Below are 21160 nucleotides of genomic sequence, written 5' to 3'. Positions count from 1 at the left end.
GAAATTTTCGGAGTCCTCCACTACGGCGTGCATAATCAGAAAGTGGTTTTGTCACGTAAAACCCCATAAATTAATTTTTAATTTAACTCCTACGGGGACGGTAGAGTATCCGTCTCCAGTGCAAGAGGACCGTGATTCAAATCCCGGTGCCGCGCTATTCTCCACCGAAAAATACAAAAAAAAAAAAAACCGTGTGTTGAGAAAATTGCACAAACAGGCCTGGAGTGCGGCCTGATCCCGGTGACCAGAACCGGTAACGCACTCTCTCACCAGAGCAGGATTGGCCACCCTGGTGCAGTACTTGGCCACAACCTCCTATATGAATACAACAATCGAACCCCGGCCCTCAGTCCCCAGCAGCCGCGAAGCAACTGACCACGGCGGCGGTCAGATCTGTGACGCTGCAGAGGGTGCTAAGAATACCTGGCTCCGGACAGGCCGCCATTGGAATCTGAACCTGGCAACGTTTAACGTTAGAACGCTATCTAGTGAGGCGAGTCTAGCAGTGTTATTGGAGGAATTAGAGGGTAGTAAATGGGATATAATAGGGCTCAGTGAGGTTAGGAGGACAAAAGAAGCATATACAGTGCTAAAAAGCGGGCATGTACTGTGTTACCGGGGCTTAGCGGAGAGACGAGAACTAGGAGTCGGATTCCTGATTAATAAGGAAATAGCTGGTAACATACAGGAATTCTATAGCATTAACGAGAGGGTGGCATGTCTTGTTGTGAAACTTAATAAGAGGTACAAAATGAAGGTTGTACAGGCCTACGCTCCTACATCTAGTCATGATGACCAGGAAGTCGAAAGCTTTTATGAAGACGTAGAATCGGCGATGGGTAAAGTCAAAACAAAATACACTATACTGATGGGCGACTTCAATGCCAGGGTAGGCAAGAAGCAGGCTGGAGACAAGCCAGTGGGGGAATATGGCATAGGCTCTAGGAATAGCAGAGGAGAATTATTAGTAGAGTTTGCAGAACAGAATAATATGCGTATAATGAATACCTTTTTCCGCAAGCGGGTTAGCCGAAAGTGGACGTGGAGGAGCCCGAATGGTGAGACTAGAAATGAAATCGACTTCATACTCTGCGCGAACCCTGGCATCATTCAAGATGTAGACGTGCTCGGCAAGGTACGCTGCAGTGACCACAGGATGGTAAGAACTCGAATTAGCCTAGACTTGAGGAGGGAACGAAATAAACTGGTACACAAGAAGCCAGTCAATGAGTTAGCGGTAAGAGGGAAACTAGAGGAATTCCGGATCAAACTACAGAACAGGTATTCGGCTTTAACTCAGGAAGAGGACCTTAGTGTTGAAGCAATGAACGACAATCTCATGGGCATCATCAAGGAGTGCGCAATAGAAGTCGGTGGTAACGCCGTTAGACAGGAAACCAGTAAGCTATCGCAGGAGACGAAAGATCTGATCAAGAAACGCCAATGTATGAAAGCCTCTAATCCTACAGCTAGAATAGAACTGGCAGAACTTTCTAAGTTAATCAACAAGCGTAAGACAGCAGACATCAGGAACTATAATATGGATAGAATTGAACAGGCTCTCAGGAAAGGAGGAAGCCTAAAAACAGTGAAGAAGAAACTAGGAATAGGCAAGAATCAGATGTGTGCGTTAAGAGACAAAGCCGGCAATATCGTTACTAATATGGACGAGATAGTTCAAGTGGCTGAGGAGTTCTATAGAGATTTATACAGTACCAGTGGCACCCACGACGATAGTGGAAGAGAGAATAGCCTAGAGGAATTCGAAATCCCACAGGTAACGCCAGAAGAAGTAAAGAAAGCCTTAGGAGCTATGCAAAGGGGGAAGGCAGCTGGGGAGGATCAGGTAACAGCAGATTTGTTGAAGGATGGTGGTCAGATTGTTCTAGAGAAACTGGCCACCCTGTATACGCAATGCCTCATAACCTCGAGCGTACCGGAATCTTGGAAGAACGCTAACATAATCCTAATCCATAAGAAAGGGGACGCCAAAGACTTGAAAAATTATAGACCGATCAGCTTACTGTCCGTTGCCTACAAAGTATTTACTAAGGTAATCGCAAATAGAATCAGGAACACCTTAGACTTCTGTCAACCAAAGGACCAGGCAGGATTCCGTAAAGGCTACTCAACAATAGACCATATTCACACTATCAATCAAGTGATAGAGAAATGTGCAGAATATAACCAACCCTTATATATAGCTTTCATTGATTACGAGAAAGCGTTTGATTCAGTCGAAACCTCAGCAGTCATGGAGGCATTACGGAATCAGGGTGTAGATGAGCCATATGTAAAAATACTGGAAGATATCTATAGCGGCTCCACAGCCACCGTAGTCCTCCACAAAGAAAGCAACAAAATCCCTATAAAGAAAGGCGTCAGACAGGGAGATACGATATCTCCAATGCTATTCACAGCATGTTTACAGGAGGTATTCAGAGGCCTGGAGTGGGAAAAATTGGGGATAAAAGTTGATGGAGAATACCTTAGCAACTTGCGATTCGCTGATGATATTGCCTTGCTTAGTAACTCAGGAGACCAATTGCAATGCATGCTCACTGACCTGGAGAGGCAAAGCAGAAGGGTGGGTCTGAAAATTAATCTGCAGAAAACTAAAGTACTGTTTAACAGTCTCGGAAGAGAACAGCAGTTTACGATAGGTAGCGAAACACTGGAAGTGGTAAGGGAATACATCTACTTAGGGCAGGTAGTGACCACGGATCCGGATCATGAGACTGAAATAACCAGAAGAATAAGAATGGGTTGGGGTGCGTTTGGCAGGCATTCTCAAATCATGAACAGTAGGTTGCCACTATCCCTCAAAAGGAAAGTGTACAACAGCTGTGTGTTACCAGTACTCACATATGGGGCAGAAACCTGGAGGCTTACGAAAAGGGTTCTGCTGAAATTGAGAACGACGCAACGAGCTATGGAAAGAAGAATGATGGGTGTAACGTTAAGGGATAAGAAAAGAGCAGATTGGGTGAGGCAACAAACGCGGGTAAACGACATCTTAGTTGAAATCAAGAAAAAGAAATGGGCATGGGCCGGACATGTAATGAGGAGGGAAGATAACCGATGGTCACTAAGAGCTACGGACTGGATTCCAAGAGAAGGGAAGCGTAGCAGGGGGCGGCAGAAAGTTAGGTGGGCAGATGACATTAAGACGTTTGCAGGGACAACATGGCCACAATTAGTACATGACCGGGGCAGTTGGAGAAGTATGGGAGAGGCCTTTGCCCTGCAGTGGGCGTAACTAGGCTGATGATGATGATGATGATGATTGGTGAAAAGTTTTCGGGCTGCACACACTTCACCTGCCTCTCACGCGACCTCCCAAAACCGCAAAACCTCAACGCGTCAAAGTGAAGTGTACGCGTTAAAGATGCATTAATACGCCGAGCGAAACTGAATTTTCTTCTGAATAGGTGCAGGCTGCCCTGTTCCGAAAGGAATAAAATATAGTTGCCGCCATTCGCTCAGGCACTGGCTACTCGCACCTGCCGGATAGCATGGGTTTATGTGCGTATAATAAAACTTCCTGCGTGGACGTGTAACGTTTTTGAGCACTTTCGGCACGTTTACAACCTCTTTCTGCCAACTCTTCCTTGCTGAGAATCCGTTTTAGCGTCTTTCTTAAGCTTCGCGATGCATGCCGCCGCGATTTTCGACCAGCCACCGCAAGCTAAGTAAAAGAAAGCGGACCAATCGCAGATGCCGGCACCACCCTTTTCATCCGGTTATCGATTTTCAGTGCAGTGGCTCTGCCCCATCGAATTCCTCTCCACTTCAGCGTGCTCCTCGCCTCTTGTCAGACAATTAGATAAGAGAAGCCGCTCAGTGTAGGCGATGTTATTCGTTTTTCAAGTAAACGAAAGTGACCCCCTATGAACCAGGAGGGCGTTTGATTGGTCTGTTCAGACCGATGCGCCCGATGCTTGCATCGGTGGTTACGCAAATTTGACGTCAGGAGATTGGAATAAAAACATATTGGAATAGTTTTACGGTATAGTGCCCCTGGTCACGCACACGCGGGTCATAGCTAAGCTTAGTAATGTGTGTCCGGGCCCGGGCCGGACCCGAGCTTAGTAACAAGGGCCCAGGGTGGGCCCGGAGTAGAGTAGATTTTAATGGAGAGAAAGGAGGAGAGGTCGGCCTGGAGAGCGTGTCTCTAGCCTGCTACTCCTCACTGGGGAATGGGGAAGTGGGAAATACAGGGAAAGGTAGGTGGCGGATGATTATGATATGGTACAATGAGATACTATATACACGTTGTCCAATATGCGGATGCGCACTGGAGACGCAATACACTAAGAGTAATCTTGTCCATACAAAAAGTAATCTTGCCACAAAAAGTTTTTGCGCAAGCACATTTCGCACTGACTACACGTCTCACAGCTTCTATAGGCGATCATCTAAACCAGTCTCACTTAAAAAGTTCGTAAGTGCTTTTATGGCACGTTGGGCACAGTCAACACTCCTCCACGCGCCCAAAAGCTTTTCTTCTGAAAAGAGGCGGGAGTCCAAGCATACAAAGCCAGGGCCCGGGCTTTGTATGACGGTCCCGGGCTGGGCTCCGGCTACACTATAGGACAAAATGGCTACGCGACCACTGCGTCAACTGAGCGACGACCTACATTGTGGGCGTATTTGGAGCAGTACAACAAACTACGCCAGCATTAGTTTCATACAACGGGGGTATGGATGATACTATATTCAGTAGCTTGTGTTACCGTTTGTACCGTGAATGGCAAATAACAGTCGTAGATTCAGTGACATGTGACAGACTCTGCTTCCCTACACTTTCGAGCATGTTACATTCGGTAGGAAGTTGAATCTTTTGTCGATAAACACGAGCGACAATAAAAAATATATAGACTGTTCTCTGACCGGAAGCTGCCCTGATTAAATATGATGAAATCAACCGTAATGTGCCTCAACAGGGCTGCATGTCATTTCTTATATTATGCTTAAATCATGGAGGTTCATAATCGTTGTTCAATTTAGCAAGGAAATCTGGAGAGTATACCGAGGTCAGCCCCTTTAAACATAATGAATACTCGAACATGGTCGGCTGTTGGGGTTTCACGCCGCATCGTAACGCAGGGGCTCAGAAACGTTTTAGCAGAGCGCTTGAAATTAAGTTTGGCCACGTTGAGTCTTTTTTAAACAGCCCCCAAAGCACGAACGTTTGTGGATTCCTCTGCACTTCCCTGAGAACTGAGCCAACGTTGCCGAGAACCAAAACTCCAGACCCAGTGAGTCAGCAGAACGCCACAGCTACGGAGCTAACGTGGGGGGTGTTGGGAATAAACAATTTCATCATTACCACCTCTCTTCGATGCTAAAGTAAAAAAAGATAGAAAAATATAAACAGGATATTTATTTCTATCATTAGGTTACATGTCACCATGAGCGCTATAACGTAAAGCTATTCTAATATGTTTCTATTGCATTTCTGCCACTAGTCCTCCAGGATTGGTCAAACATCGTTGGGGTCTACCCACTTCACCTGTCTGTCAAGCGACGCCACGAAAACAGTGAAAACTCCCCATTTGAAACGACGTGTGCACACTGATTATACATGATTAGGTTTAACAATAGAATTTTTTGGTTCTGATTGTATGAATTATTTCGCCATTAGCCATTGGTCAAATTTTTTAGGGGCTTCGCCCACGTCGTCCTCTCCGTCACGTGAAGTCACAAAACCACGAGAACTCGCCACGTCAAAGTGGCGCGCACGCTTTAAAGATGCATTAGCATGCCGAAAAAAGAAAGAATTGTTTTTCTTTTTTTGAGTAGCCAGAGACTGCCCTGTTCCGAAAGAAAGAAAAGATGGCTACCCACTCGGAGTTGTCCGGGAAAATAAATTTCTCTTTGCATAATAAAAACGTTTGTGTGGCAGTATAACGTAGTCGAGCCCCACGTATACGACTCACTCTAGCAACTCTTTTTCACTGACGATCAGTTCTAGCGGCATTTTTAACTCCCGGTGCACGCCGCCGCAATTTTCGACCGGCCAGTGCAAGCTAAGCAAGGGGAAGCGGGCCCAATCGCAGACGCCAGTACAACTTTCCTCCTCCAGTTATCTACTTTCACTTCACTGGCTCGGACCCACCGAAACCCTCTCCCCTTTTCTGCGCTCCTCGCCCCTGGTGAGCCAATTAGATTTAAAAACAAGAATGTCAAGGAAGGCAGTGTTAACTGCTTTCAAAACAAACAAAAGTGGCCTTTTTATAAACGAAGAGAGAGTTTCATCGGCCTCTTCAAACAACGATGGAGGCCACCACCGGATGCTTGTGTCGGCGGTTACGTAAATTTGACGTCAGCAGATTGGAATAAAGCCAGAATTACTTTATGCTATAAGGTGTCGTGTATAGTTCTTCATACATATTCATTAGTGGAATTCCTTACGTGTATATTCAAATCATGTTGTAGATCGCACAGCAATATACCCGCCGTGGTTGCTCAGTGGCTATGGTGTTAGGCTGCTGAGCACGAGGTCGTGGGATTGAATCCCGGCCACGGCGGCCGCATTTCGATGGGGGCGAAATGCGAAAACACCCGTGTACTTAGATTTAGGTGCGCGTTAAAGAACCCCAGGTGGTCAAAATTTCCGGAGTCCCCCACTACGGCGTGCCTCATAATCAGGAAGTGGTTTTGGCACGTAAAACCCCATAATATAATATATATACACAGCAATATTTCCTGTGGCTGTGTACAAGAAAAACTAGTGGCTGTGTACAAGAAAAACTACCACGACAGGGCTCCTGCTCGTCTATTGGAACTCCCAACCATCCCAGATAGGTTTCATATCGCTTTCAGTTTAGGCTTTGCCATCCACGGCAGCAGCATAGCCGAGAATCAAGGTGAGAAAAGCTCGATATTATTCCTTTTATCTTGCTTGTTCGAGACAGAAATAAACGGATATTTGAACGGGTTACAATTTCTGACACGTGGTTTAATACAGCGACAAATACTATTAGGTTTCGGGGAGTTTGAAATCAAGTTGCTTTATTTAAACAAACAAATAAATAAATAAACAAATAAAAACGTTTTGCCTTTCCGGATTCATGATCGACACTACGTGGGAGAATGAGAAATATTTTGGCGCTACTCATTTCTCGTGACAGTAGCGCATAGTCAGAGAACGACGATGAATTCATTGTGAGGCGGGTGTAGGTTAGTAATGGGTGCCATCATACCTACTGAGATGGTTGATATTGAGCGCGTGCTTTATTTCGACATGCTTGAGTTTCGGCCAGTATACAATCGCTAACACTAGCATAACTTCTACTGGAAACACTCAAAGCAAATATAAGAAATTGCATTTTGCAGTCACTACTTTAAGAGCAGCAATCATCAACCTTGGTACTATATTCAGCAGGACTCTCACACATACGCATACCTGCCAATCCGTCAAGTTTAAAATTTGTAAAATCCCGCGCACACGAGACTGAGAGGAGAGCAGGAAGGGGTAGCAAACATTTCTGTAAAGCTTGTCATGAGTACTCGCTTTTTTTTAGTAATACATAGGCACTTTATTACCCATGATTCATCTGTAGACGAAGCTTTTAGATCATAGTGATTTCATTAACAACGTTTCGGTCGCAGATTTCGCTTTCTGCAATAACTTGCAGAAAGCTCTTGAAGCAACTCTTGAAGCAACTACCCCTCTTGCGTCTTTTCAGTCAAGGAAGACTATAACAAAATGCTCGTAGACAGACGACCGAAATTTTTTCCAAAGCTAAATTTATTTTTTTCGTAATAGTTCATGCAACATTTGTAAAACCGTAAAACCACCCCAATTTCGTAAACTTTAGGAAGCATTCTGGAGAGTTGGAAGGTGTGCATACGTTTTGGTTTTGTGGATTTTTCCTGAGTAGCCACAAAACGTTGTCTGCGAGTACAGTATACTCCCTGTAGCAATATAATTGATCTAACGCACTTTCTCTTGATAAAATGGTTTGGACATCGACTACTGAACACAACAACAACATAACAATGCACACGAGCGGCGACAACAACTGCTGTTTTGGGCTAATTATTGATGATTAGGGCATTTGCCGAAATAAAAATTGCCAGCCACTTTGTTTCAATTGTGATTTACAAGTATTACTCACATTTCGACTCGTTCGACTTTCACGCCCCACGAGTCGGTGGCTTCATCCAGGCTCGCCTGTTCAACAAAGACGAGAAGGAAAAAAGAGCAATTAAGAGCTCAGCAGTAAAAACTATGCGACCTACTGCATTCTTCTTTCCACACTGCCGGGTTCTTGAGATAACAGCAGTCACCGAGATCGGCATAGAGCTATTGATACTAGCGCTGCGTTAATGAATACCTGCTTTCTGCACAAGATTTTGTTAATTTGCAAAGCCCTTGCTTTGAATGACAATTTTTAGGCTAAGAACACGTTTTTAACTTCTCTCTTTTGCAAAAGTTCTCACGGGACTGCCCCATGCGTGAATTTTCACCCTGGTTCAGACACAACAGAAATTAAGGCTCCTTCAGAGGAGATAAAGCTCTTCACGTACATATTTTTGTTTAATGAATAAGTTTTTCATAAATTACTGACTAGCTCGGACTAGAACGCATCAACAATGAAGAGCATTTGCAGGTCAGGTTCATTTTCTTTTGTGCATGCAGCCGCCGAATCATACCTATCACTGCACTAGTGTTTTCAACCAATGTTTACAGGTAATCAATTATAATTTCTTCATAGTTGTTAACTGTATACTTATACTTTCTTTTACTCCTCTGTGTATTTATGCTCTTTTACATATGTAGTGCAAGCACTATTAACGTACTTCGTCGTTTTCATTTGTACATAGCCATCATCATTTTCCCTGTTATTCTACTTCTTCACGCATGAGCTTGGGCGTTTCCTTTTTTTTGGAATAAAAAGCGCTAATACAACCTTTTTTTTTCTTCCAATCTGGAACCCTGAGAGCAATGTTTCTTTCGGAGACCGTGGCAATTGTTTGGCTTCGGGTATTGATTAAAAAGAACCCCCTAACAAAAATTTCTTAGAGTAACTATTACTTTTTTGATACGATAGAAGCAGTTCAGTGCGTTCTGTACAGCCAAATTTGAGGCGAAATGCCGTCTGCATGCGCAATAAACGTTGTCAGCTTTGAACGGATTAATGACCGACGTCACAAAGAGCAACGGGGCACTTCAAATCCCCACGTTCTACTCATTAACAGCAGTCTGTAGTATAACCGTCTCACGATATTAACGGCGTACATAAATGGATTGTCAAATGTTTGCTGGAATCACTGCCTGGTTGCAAGGGGAGAACATTTCTAACATGAAGACACAGCCGGGCATGTCAGAAATGCTTGCGTCATGCACTTTTCTGTAAAGAGCAAATTTAACAAGTCAGCATACATGGCGGGAACGCAAACTACACGTGTCCACACGTCGTGTCGCGTCGTCCTGACACGTGACTCATTCCTCCCGTAAAAGCGCATTGCATCTTCATGCGGCGAACATACGAGACTGCGCCTACTGTGGTATTTTTATTTGTAAGGGAAGCGTGATTGGGGCAAAGACGAACTCTTCTTTCCCGCACTGTCGTTACGACACCAGCAAACGCGGACATGCAGAGACAAACGTTGCGAGTGCTACCAGTTTTTGCAGAGCAAGCAATTATGTAAATGATGATTATTTGCATTCCGCATAATTACATAATTAGCCCTAATTATTGATTGAACTTCTGAAATATTATAATTAGATGACAAGTGCCAATAAGAAAATTGTAGAGCAACATGAAAAACTCCCGATACAGCTTTCTGTTTCTCAACACGTGCTACATAAAAGTGCTTTTCCGGGCGTGAAAGAAGCCCGCGAGTACACGCAGAATTGCCGCGCGACTGGCCGCTTGAGGCACTTTGCGTATATTCGCGAGCTTATTTCATGCTCGGAAAAACACTTTTAAGTAGCAACTATTGAACAACAGAAAGCTGTATCGGGAGTTTTTCATGTTGCTCTACAATTTTCTTATTGGCACTTGTCATCTAATTATAACATTTCAGAAGTTCAATCAACAATTAGGGCTAATTATGTAATTATGCGGAATGCAAAATATAATCTGAGCATCTCCAGGCGACGGCAAAAAAAGATTACCTGGGTTCTGTCCAGCTACGTGGCATCTGCATACTTTTAAATCTTGGCGCATGATAGCTGGCACGCCCTGTAGTTTATTTAACTTTCCCGTTAAGGTGAGCGTTATTATTTTCTTTCCCGCATGCTTGCACTGCGAATAAAACAAATACAAGGAAAAGAATTGCCTGCACCATGTCATCCGTCGCTGGACTGCACTTTCCGACTGCCGGCATAGTCTATACTCGCGGGAGAATTAAACAAAATAACTCTCGTTTAGACAACAAGCATTTTCTTACTGCTTCCTGCAATCTGTAAGCGCTGGAGCAGGTACAACCATGGCGCAGTGGTTTGACATTGAAAACATGAAGTTATGTCCCACACTCGAGCCAGTGTATTTCCAAAGACTTCATTTACACGTTTGCTCATCAGACGATTCAGCAAAGCCTACCTGCGCGACTCGCAAAATGAGCTATTGCACGGAGAGCGGCGCTCTCACCCTGTGCGTTAGTGCCAAAAATAAATATAAAATAAGAAACAACTGAAACGTCCATTTTCATGCCCTTCTTGTGGGTGAGGCGATCGAAATGTGAGCCTTTTTTTGAGTAGAAGACGCACATGCACGAAAACATAAAGTAAGGGACCCCGCAAGTAGAATATTGAGAGAGGCGACTTTCAAGCGATGTGTCCGCCTTGCCCGTACTCACAATTCTGTAGCATTCAAGCCCCCCATACTTGACATTAAATACAACAAACTTGAGAGCATATGAAAGCTCCATCACAATGCAAGTGCGCATTTAGTTGGTCATCAACTGCTGTACGCATGCGTGTATACTGTCGACCAACAATCAAATCGTGGTTGCAGTACTACACTACTCTGAGACGAGAGATGAACAGTTGAGCCGCACCATTTAGTCGCAGTTTTTAAGAGTATGTCGATTACCTTACGGATGGTCTCAAGATGTTCGAGCGCGACCGAGTGCCTCCCAGTATACGGTCGAGCCTTTCATTTAGCAGATAGTATATACACCCTGCGTTCCGCTAGGTGGCACCAGTACAGAGGTAACCGTAAAGCGGCGGCTTACCTGCATGACGTGCGAGATGGACTCCCGCTCAGACAGAATCTCCGACAGGTTCTTGGTGCCGAGCACGTTCCGGAGCGTGGTGGCGGCCAACAGCCTGGTGGAGTGGCCGTAGTCCTCTACGTTGGTGATGGCGATGGTCGCGTTACTTATGCGGTAGTACACCACCGCGTCCACGGCCACTGTCACTGAGTCCTTGGACAGAATCTGCATTGAGGCCAGAGAAACGTGTTTATGTACGAGACAACATAAAGAATAAACGTTAAGTTCTGGGCTTCACACGCCTGGAACTTATCCTATACATAATCTTCGTGAGGCAGCAGATACTATGCATATTGAAAAAAAAAAAAAGAAAACTTTCAGTTCAGTGTCACCAACATGAAACCATTTGAGTGTGAGCAGAATAAAAGTATGAAAAAGAATATCAGAAAGATGGAGACGTTAGCCGAAGCTACGTCCGGCTGACTGCGTTAACGCTGGAAGCATAGAAATATAGTGGGAGCAAAAAGGACAAGAAGGAAGGTAGAATTCAGTGATATAATTTGGTGGGTCCTTCATGTGCGCACCGCTGAGGTATAGTTGATCAGGCACCGCATACGAGATAGACTCACAGAGAGATAACTAGAGGCTTTGTATCGGAACGTTTACGTGTATACTACGTTCTTATAAAAAAGAAATGTCACGTCCTTATAAAGGGAACGGGGCAACGTACTACATTTCCTTCTGGTCTTAGTACATCTAGTTTATCAAATGGACATCAACATAGAACACCCCTGTACCACCTGCAAGGAATAAAAAGCCTGGTTTCTCCCGAAAAGCATTGTTTCACGCAAGCAAGGAAACACACAAGTAACGAACCGGCAGTGTGGTGTAGTGACAATACACGCCACCTACGAGCGGCACGGTTTTCGGGTCAGAAATCCTTTTTCAGGTCACATGCACGTTTCCAAGCATTGGGAGTGCATGGAAATAGCCCACATTTGAAGCAAATGTGCTAAAAAAAATGGAACGCCGGGTAGTGGTGCAGATGGCAAACTATAATATTGTAAGCGCCTCATAAAGAGAACTGCGAGCGTGGCCATGGTTCCAGAATTTTGCGCTCGGGTAATGACCTTTTATCCAAACAGTTTGATGCGTAATTCCGCACAACTGCAGCACACAGTGAAATCTGCGGAGTCTAATGAAAACGGCGCTTATTTAATCTCGCGGACAAACGCCGCACGGCACCATCGCAACTCTCGCCTCACATCGGAATCATGAGCCCCGATCGCAGCGCTGAAAGCGCGCTAGTAGCATTGCTTTCAAGTGATTGTCGCAACATAAAACGCGACGAGCAGTGCGATCAAGCCGACACCGGCCCGTTCTGCCGCTTTCGACAGTAGCGGCACGTGTGTTTTCCGCTACTTAAGCGCAGCTTTAAGATGGAGCAAGCGGAATGATGCTACCGGTCAAATGAGAGAATGCCGAATAAATGACGTATTTCAGCCATCGGCTAATCAGTTGAAATATGGAAGGAGTAGGAAGATAGCTTCGTGCTAAGGTTCATATTCGGTTGGTGCGCCATGAGTACATATTACGTAGCACTTTACAGACAAGGACCAGAGAAAGAAAGAAATAATACAATCGCGGCCATTAAAAACACAAAAAAACTTTATTGCGAAAGCTCGTGACCGCTATTGCAAATGGCGGAACAATTATACTGAACAAAATTCAAGACGCGCGTGTGAATATTTTGTTTCATTTTGTTCTTCTTGTCCGTAAAGCACTACGTTGTCTTCACTAACCTGTCATCTGTAATCTGCTGTTCTCAAAGAAAAACTCTCTCTCCCTCTCTGTTCTAATATATTCGTGCTACTTTCGGGCGCATGAAAATTTTCGCTTTCGTTGTAACTATGTCACAGACTACTTATACATTCTTGTTATCCCGACAATTTCTTTTGCCTCGGGTGACTGAACATTCCTGAAATTGCTGCATATAAAAGCTGCGGACATGACTAAAACGGCTGTAATTATCGCTAATGTGTGTCGTTTTTCTCTCATTTTGTGTCGCGCTCTAGTTGTATCGGAGTTTTCACATGAGAAACGACACTGAAGTGTTCTGTCGCTGCGAGAAGTGCAACAAAAGGTGCGAACACTAATGGATGGTTCTTTCGTAATAGAATAGAGTTCGATAGCGGAGAGATTTAGCCTGTCGCATGCGTGATAACATTGGTTAGCCAAAACCAAATACACAGACGGAAACAGCGGGGCCCATGACAATAACCTACTACACCACGTTCAATAATAACACCGCCAAAGGATACATTCCTGCATTTTGTGACACATTTAAAAGAAAACAATTATGGAGCTCCCACGCACTGTGGGAATCGATGTAAGCGAAGCTTTCCGTGTTGGATGTTTTGATTGACGATAATTAGCGGTGATGCTCACGGCTAAAGCTTAATTTCTTCAACGTTTAGTCTAACGGTGGTGAGTTGATGTTAAACGTTACCTCGCGTGCACCACTGCTGTTTGTCTGTGTAGTACACAGAACACACAGGGAGAGGTGTTTGCTTGAGGCGTTGTTGTGCACCATATTTCATGACCTCTGAGAGGGTTGAGCATTGTCATTGCCTCACATGGCACATCGCATCGTGGCAGTATTAAGCTTGAATTGGATTATGGGGCTGTACGTGCCGAAACCACGATCGGAATACGAGGCATGTCGTAGTGGCGGACTCCGGATTAATGTTGACACCGTGATGTTCTTTAACGTGTCCAGAAATCTAAGTGCACGTGCATTTCCTATTTCGCCCCCATCGAAATGCGGCTGCAGCGTTCGGGATCAAATCCGCTGCCTCTAGCAATGCCATATAGCCGCAAAGCTACCGCGGCGGGCACAGAAGTGTTGATTTGATGGTCGACCGGTTCCGTAGTGTCGCCTGGACCCTTCGGGGCGTTTTCATTAATGCGGCTCTGCTTCTGCATTCCCTGCGTAATTTGTCCGCTTGACATATTTGCACGATGCTTATTTTTCAGAAATAGTAGCAACGTACTGTACCGTACCTTGAACTTAAGCTTATCCAATTTATCCGCAAACGCCGCCGTATAGTAGTATGGTTTGCTTGCTTTCTCATGTCAGCTCCCCCCCCCCCCCTTGTATGGAAACTGCCTCTTCTGCATGACGTGCGAGATGCACACCGCAACGTACTGTACCGTACCTTGAACTTAAGCTTATCCAATTTATCCGCAAACGCCGCCGTATAGTAGTATGGTTTGCTTGCTTTCTCGTGTCAGCTCCCCCCTCCCCTTGTATGGAAACTGCCTCTTCTCCTCCCTCCTCCATACAATTCTATCTACGTCCTCTCTGGACTCGCACTTTAGTAGAAAGGGAACCGCTGCAGTTTCTGCAATGCTTCTGAGGGGAGTCACGGATAATTACAGCTGTCAGGAGGTTAATGTAGCGACGCCCAGGAAGCTCCAGAGGGCATTGTGCACCTTCGATGCGGTGGGGTGAAAACGAGTTTCTAGCGTCGCCTTTCCTCTCTGATTCGCCCCGGTCATGTATACACACGCTCTCAACTACCCTCCGATGTGGTGTGCAGGACAGCAGCAACCGTAGCAGCCCATAGCAGTAGCAGCAGCAGCAGCAGTGGGAAAGTCGAAGGGAGAGGCAAAGAAAGCTTCGCTTTAAATAAGAAAAAGCAAGTATCATCGTCATTATCATGTTCCTTCGAGCAGGTAAGTAGAATGTTCTCGGTGATTGCAAGTTTTCATCTACCTCTCCAGCACTGTGTAAATGCGTTGAAGGTAATAGCCATCCATCCCACACCGATTCTTTCTATTTATATGAGACGATATAATATGACAAAACTGAAAATAAGAACCAATTGTGGAAAACAATTAGTCAGTTACCAGGCACCTTCACTGCTAAATCTTCTGCGTGATTATGATGACGAAATTATGGAGGGTTCGAATAAATCATATAAATCGGTTCTTATTGCGAACAACATTGAGTTTGTCCGATTGAAACCGCAGTATAAACTGTCAGATGTTTTCAATTTCTCGCATTTTTTCTCTTTCTTTTGTGCCTTATGTTTCTCTTTTCAAGCTACAGTTGTAGTTTGAAACAAAATGTACCTCGAGTGTATTGCGTGGTATTTTTGTATCTTACTAGTGACGTTCTTTTTTATCTCACGAAAATAATATTGTGTATCGTGAGAGTCGTATTGATTTCAGCATGTCTCTTTGAATTTGTGTGCTGTGTACGGCCTGCGTGCTACGAATTGTAGATGCAGATGCCTACGTCCGGCGATACGGCCTTTAGCTTGTGCTTCTTTTCTGTTGTAAACAGAAGAAATTAAAAAAAGTCACTACGTCGCATTGACGCTGGGACACACGAAAAACAGAACCTCAGAAAGCCGGTGGCTTGGGACTTCGGGGCATCTGCCGGATTCATCGGGAACCAGTTTGCAGCTGTGGCGCCGTATGTTTGCCTTAAGAACCCGGCACCACGATCCCGGCCGTGCGGAAGCCTTGTTTCACTCCGGCAGGCAACGACGGCGAGATGGAATAGTATACGTGTGATGAGAGCGCAAGCAAGAAACGTTGGGCACACACACATACTTGTGGGCACGGGGCAAATAGCCATTTCTGAAACTGTCATCCCGATCAGAACACGGTAAAATGACGATTCGTAACGTGACATGCGATGAGTGCACTGTTGGCATAAAAAGAAAGAAAAGCAGTTTCAAGTCACGAAGACCTGAGCTAAGCCCAACGCAGGAAAAAAAAAGAAAAAGGAAGAAAGAACAAAGTATTGGGGAACTCTATAGCAGCGCGCCCATGATTGATCGTTTTTCGACTCGCTGTCGGTTGAGGGTTCTTAACTCCACAAACATAGGAAGGTAAAAACATTGAGTAAGGAGAATCAGGAAAAGTTAACGAACCGAATCTGAAAGTACCTGCTTGCATCACGGGCCAAAGTCAGACCGTGGCACCGCGAAATTTTGTTTTTCCGTAGACGTCTGACACGGAGATTGGTAGCAAAACGGGGCACTTAGGAGGCACGATAACAAGGGAAGACAGATGACGTTTTTTTTTTTATCTCCTTTTTTTTTTCACTGCAGCGAAGCTTCACTGCTGTAAAAGAAGGTTGCGCTGCAAGAAACAACGGTTGTCTTTTGAGAAAACGCTTTCAGTGGAGTACCATTTTATAAAGGGTAATAACGAAAGCTTCTAACGTACAGAGGGTACGTATACGATGTGCCCCCAGCATTTTGACAGGAAAGTGGATGGTGCGGGATCCTTCCTCATGCTGTTCACATTTGAAGAAAGACGAGTGTCGGGCAAGTGGACGCCTGTGCCCATTTTTCTTTTTTATTGGTGCAGATAACTACTGATATGCGTCGTTAAATTCGTGCTGGCGACTTGCAGCGATGACAAAAAGAATAAAAAGAAAAAAAAAGATTTAGTCTTAATGAATACAGAGATGCTGCGAGAGAAATGGTAACATTGAAAATAGTGAGGTTAATTTAAGTATGTTATAGTAGGCTACTTATCTGGCGGGAGTGAAGAAGGCGTCGAAAAGGAGAACGAAAGAGGTAGAAATTGAAAGAAAGTAAACTATGCATAGAAATAAGAGGTAATGCACCACTGTCAACGCCAGCATAAAAGCTGGAAGACCTCACATAGCTCAATAATGCCTGCGGAACTTCCTACATGAACTAGTCTTGGCTCATGTTCTGTACTGAAAATATTACGTTTACAGTCAAAAGCACCGCTGCTTCTTAGCCAGCCGCTACGCGGCACCATTGTAGTTGGTTATCGTGATGGCGCATGATAGCGCATTCATCATGAATTTAACCTAACTCAAGTTAGACCCCTTTATCCGCGCTGTGACAGCATGCAATGTATTCGTGATTCAAGAAAACGTGACCCTAGGCACACAATATTGCTAAGGGGGATAAATATTTTGTTTCCAGCATAGTTGACTATAAGTACATGCTTTTAGTGCGTTCAAATAACAGAAACATGACCCGTGCGTCAAGCTGATGTACGTAGTTTGTCGTGCATATATAAACGTATAATTCGTTTCAATTATATGGACACTCCGGGCGCATTTCTACCGTCGTCGTCGCCGTTACCGTGATGTTCCGTATAAAGGGCGATAACATCGTCCGCGCGCGCCGTATGCTGTTTGCGCAGGTGAAAGCGTGCGAGGGTGAGCCGATGATTGTGGCCCAATCTGGTGCGGGCAAGGCAGGAAAGCGGGGAAGACGCGCGCCATCTTCTGTCGGGCGCAAGACACCGGAGGAGAGGGGAGGGGATTCTAGTCTGCCAGCTGCTGCGTTTGGCGTGGTCATGCGGTGCCTGTCTTGAAAACGATCTGCGATGGGGACTGAGTGCTGATAGCTTCATGTGCGCTGTGTTTTCGCCACTTAGCGTTGAAGCGAGAGGCAGCACGAAAGCCCATTCGCTCGCTGCTGCTGTCGCGCTTCCTCACTCCAGTGTTTTGACAGCGAATTTTCGAGGTCATCGAGTTCATCTTTGCTTGTGCGTGCGTGGCGCCATGCTTGTTAATTTATTAGTAAGCGAATGTTAAAAAGCTTATACGACCGATAAAACTACTCTCCTTACTTCGTATAGGTATCTACTTATTTGCTATCGCAATTGATGCTACGCCTTTCGGGCGTAGCATCAGTAATTTGTTAACAAAACGTCGTTTCATGCACTGAAGCACACAAGTAACTGGAACGCCAACGCATTTCTCCGCAAATTTATATCTCGAAACTGGTGCAGTCCTGAGAGTTCGTTCCAAGTGGATCCGCCCTGCGAAGTCCACTGCTAGAATTTGTAAGTTGCAGTATCGGTCATAAGATAATTAGCCAAAAATTTAATCAGTGAATTCTTGTTAATTATTCGGTTTTGCATTTCATTTTTGTGCAAGTAGTGTCCGCCGTTTCTAGTATACCGGCTCATAAACTAGAATTGAGGTATCTGCCACGGGCAAGCTTTAAAAATTTTTGAATGTGTTCGCTGAAACACCCTGTATTTAAGGTTACATATCCCTTGCGTCACCTTGGAACATCCATTCTGGGGGATTCGCCAAAATTGGCCAAGAATGGACAGAGCGAAGTTGTCAGTTGGGGACAAATACCCACTGGCCGCCCATACCCAACGAAGAGTTGTCTACTAGACAGAACAGCAGCCAGCACTTACTTAGTAGACAACTTGGGTCACTTGGTATGGTGCCGCTGTTTATTGTGCGAGATCGTGCAACCATCCAAAGTGGCCAAAGTAGGTAAAGAAAGCTATCACTTTATTAGAGTAACGAGCCTCGGAATGCCCTAAATAATTTACCAAGATAGCTTTTCTACGAGCCAATTGCGATTTCTTTTTTTTTTCACCAGTAGGAGGAGTGTGTCGGGACAGAGAAGGTGAACACGGGAAAGCCGGACATCGCGACGTTTTTGACACTCTCTCCGGCTCACTCGGTTGTCTACGATGTTTCTATTCATTGTGCAGCGCTACGTAGTAGCATAACCGACCATCGAGTGAGCCGGAGAAGGCACAATGTCCTGTTCCCACGTGTCTAGCTTCAACGTCACGACACACTCACCTCCTGGGAAAATAAACGGAAACTGGTACGTAGAAAAACTATTATGTTAAAATACTCAGGGTATTCCGAGGCTTGCCACATTTTTCCTATAGTATAGAGGTTTAAGGGCTTCACCCAACACAAAAAAAATTAAGAGTCGAAAATACCACCTCAGTACTCCTTTAAAAAGGTCTCTACCTGACGGGAGGAGGGCTTTGGCTTCACATACCCGTTTAAGCATTTCCCACAGTTTGGTGGAAAACTTCTAATTCGGTGAAGTAAGGATGCCCTCTTCTCCCTGTGACGCCTCCTTGCACTACGAGTTGGCAGCATTCTGGATAGTCGCGCTTCTGACCAGTCGCGTTCACGGACTCAACGCCTGAAGATTCGACGACTTACGTAACGTGACAGTGATTTCGGACAGAGCCTGAGATCCATGGGCATTAGTTTGATGGAAAAGCTTGCCCGCGCTACACTACAGGAATATAAAAGGAAAAAAAAAAGAAAGAGGTAGGAAGGAGAAAGTGCGACAAAGTGGATGACTAAGATTAATCAACGTGGGGTAGGAATTTTGGCAGCGCGAGGCCTAATTGCGCGAAAAGATCCCTGCCCAGCGCACGCACTCGAGCGTAATAAAGCTTATCGATATATCAAAGAAGAACATAAAGTTACAGCCAATGATGCCTCGAAAGAAAAGTAACAAAAAAAGAGTGAGACAGCAGGAGCGTTTAATGGTCACTTACAGCTATATTTATGAGGGTGGCCCCGTGGAAGCTATTTTGTGCATTCTTTCCAATTTCTAGTTTTTTACGGCACAGTTTTGTATAGAAAAACCGCGCTATAAGTGCGGCTCCCGGCGGGCAATGGGCGCTGCGATTTCATCGAACAATCTGAATTCCAGGGAAGGGCGGAATGCACGGCCGTCACAATGCATCCTCGAGTTTTGCAGATTATATTCGTATAATATTTTGTTCAGATACGCTCACTCTTCCAGTGGTATTTAAAGCGCTCACGTGGAGCTACATAGAACTGTCTTGCCATTAGCCGCGTCGCTCTCACCCCTGTTGTACACTTAGCCGAAGGCCTTCTTGTGACACTGCGTTCTTCCTTGCAGGGAAGGGGTGGATCAAGGACAAATGATAAATGGGAGCTCATTAACGGACACTAAAGGGAAACATGAAGTTAGACAGATGTATCGCACTTGTCAAAATTTTGAATAGGCCGGAATGAACGGGGACTTGGTAAGTCATGAGCGATGCAAAAATATAACGAGGTTGCCGACGCCATCTTCGGAAGCTAAGCGCTGAAGGTAATAATTGTTTACCAATAAAAAAAAACACGAATACATTGTTCGCTAAAGTAATCAAAGAGAATTCCTGGCAGCTTTCGGACAATTTTTCATATAGACTAGAATTTCTAACGCTTGCAGGTGGCAGCCATCTTTTGTCAGGGCGTGTGGGAATCGGCAGAACAAACTGGCGCGATAACCCTGAGCACCCTGCACGTTTGCCGCAGGCATTGGCCTGTCATGGCTTTGCCATCGTTACCCGCCCCGTGATGAACTCTCACTACCTGTGCGGGGCGCACGGACAGATGGCGACTGAGGTCGAGATTAAGCGCGTTTGCTCTAAATGGGTGCATAAGAGCAAAAAGAATCAGAGCCCGTATTCACCAAAATGTCCTTGAGCTAAAAACTGTTCCTAAAAGGTTTCGGCCAATTGTGATAACAGATATATTATTACCCTAAACGGTCGAGGAGTGACAAATCGTGTTTACGAACGGAAACATTCGTGAATTCGGTCCGTAGTCTCTACAATAAAAAAAAAAGGGGGGGCGGGGGGGGCGCCACTCTTTGGGCGAGCATGCCTATAGAAGTTGAAAGTTTGGTCTGCATTTTCTCAGCATACAATCAACTCTTATTATATTGCAAAAAAAACGCAAGGATCTTATAAAGACTGGATCAACTGACTTAGTACGCTCGATTAGTGTCCAATTAACCTTCTGCCAGAAAACAATTTTGGTTACAGGGTGCCGAACTCGCAAAGAGTTTCTTTCGTAAGAGCACTTTGTGTCACCAGCCGGTCACCTTTGCAATAATGTAGAAAGCTTCTGCGTAGACGAGAGTAAATATAGCGTGTATAGTGGCAAACACACGCACTTTGCATTAGCGTTGCGTGTTCGGCACAGCGCATGGCGCTGTACAAGCAGCACGGGGGTCTTCCGTGCGTACGCTATATTATGGAGATTTAGCGCCCCACGCTAAGGCACGTACGAGAGGAGCCTTGTATAGGGGAACACGGAGCCGGCTGCTTCATATACTTCGAGTCATCGTTCCTGGACTGTGCGGCACTCTCATTCTCAACAGATGCTTGCATTTGCTTTAGGTTTGTG

The 21160-nt window shown here is 45.1% G+C and overlaps 1 protein-coding gene across 2 annotated transcripts in view; it reads right to left on the bottom strand.

The window, feature by feature from the left end:
* The window catches only part of LOC126548600 (band 7 protein AGAP004871-like), a 499956-nt gene that overhangs the window by 9468 nt on the left and 469328 nt on the right, over nt 1-21160 (bottom strand). For both annotated transcript variants that reach the window (XM_050196857.3, XM_050196858.3), the window contains 2 exons: nt 11194-11397; nt 8127-8182 (listed from right to left, as the gene is read on the bottom strand). In XM_050196857.3, the coding sequence (XP_050052814.1) occupies nt 8127-8182; nt 11194-11397 (260 nt within the window). The remainder of the gene's footprint in view (nt 1-8126; nt 8183-11193; nt 11398-21160) is intronic.

Source organism: Dermacentor andersoni, chromosome 1, assembly GCF_023375885.2.
Source record: "Dermacentor andersoni chromosome 1, qqDerAnde1_hic_scaffold, whole genome shotgun sequence".
In the NCBI taxonomy this organism is placed as follows: Eukaryota; Metazoa; Arthropoda; class Arachnida; order Ixodida; family Ixodidae; genus Dermacentor; species Dermacentor andersoni.
Note: the sequence above shows the minus strand (reverse complement) of the source record. Positions and strands in the feature narration are given on the sequence as shown.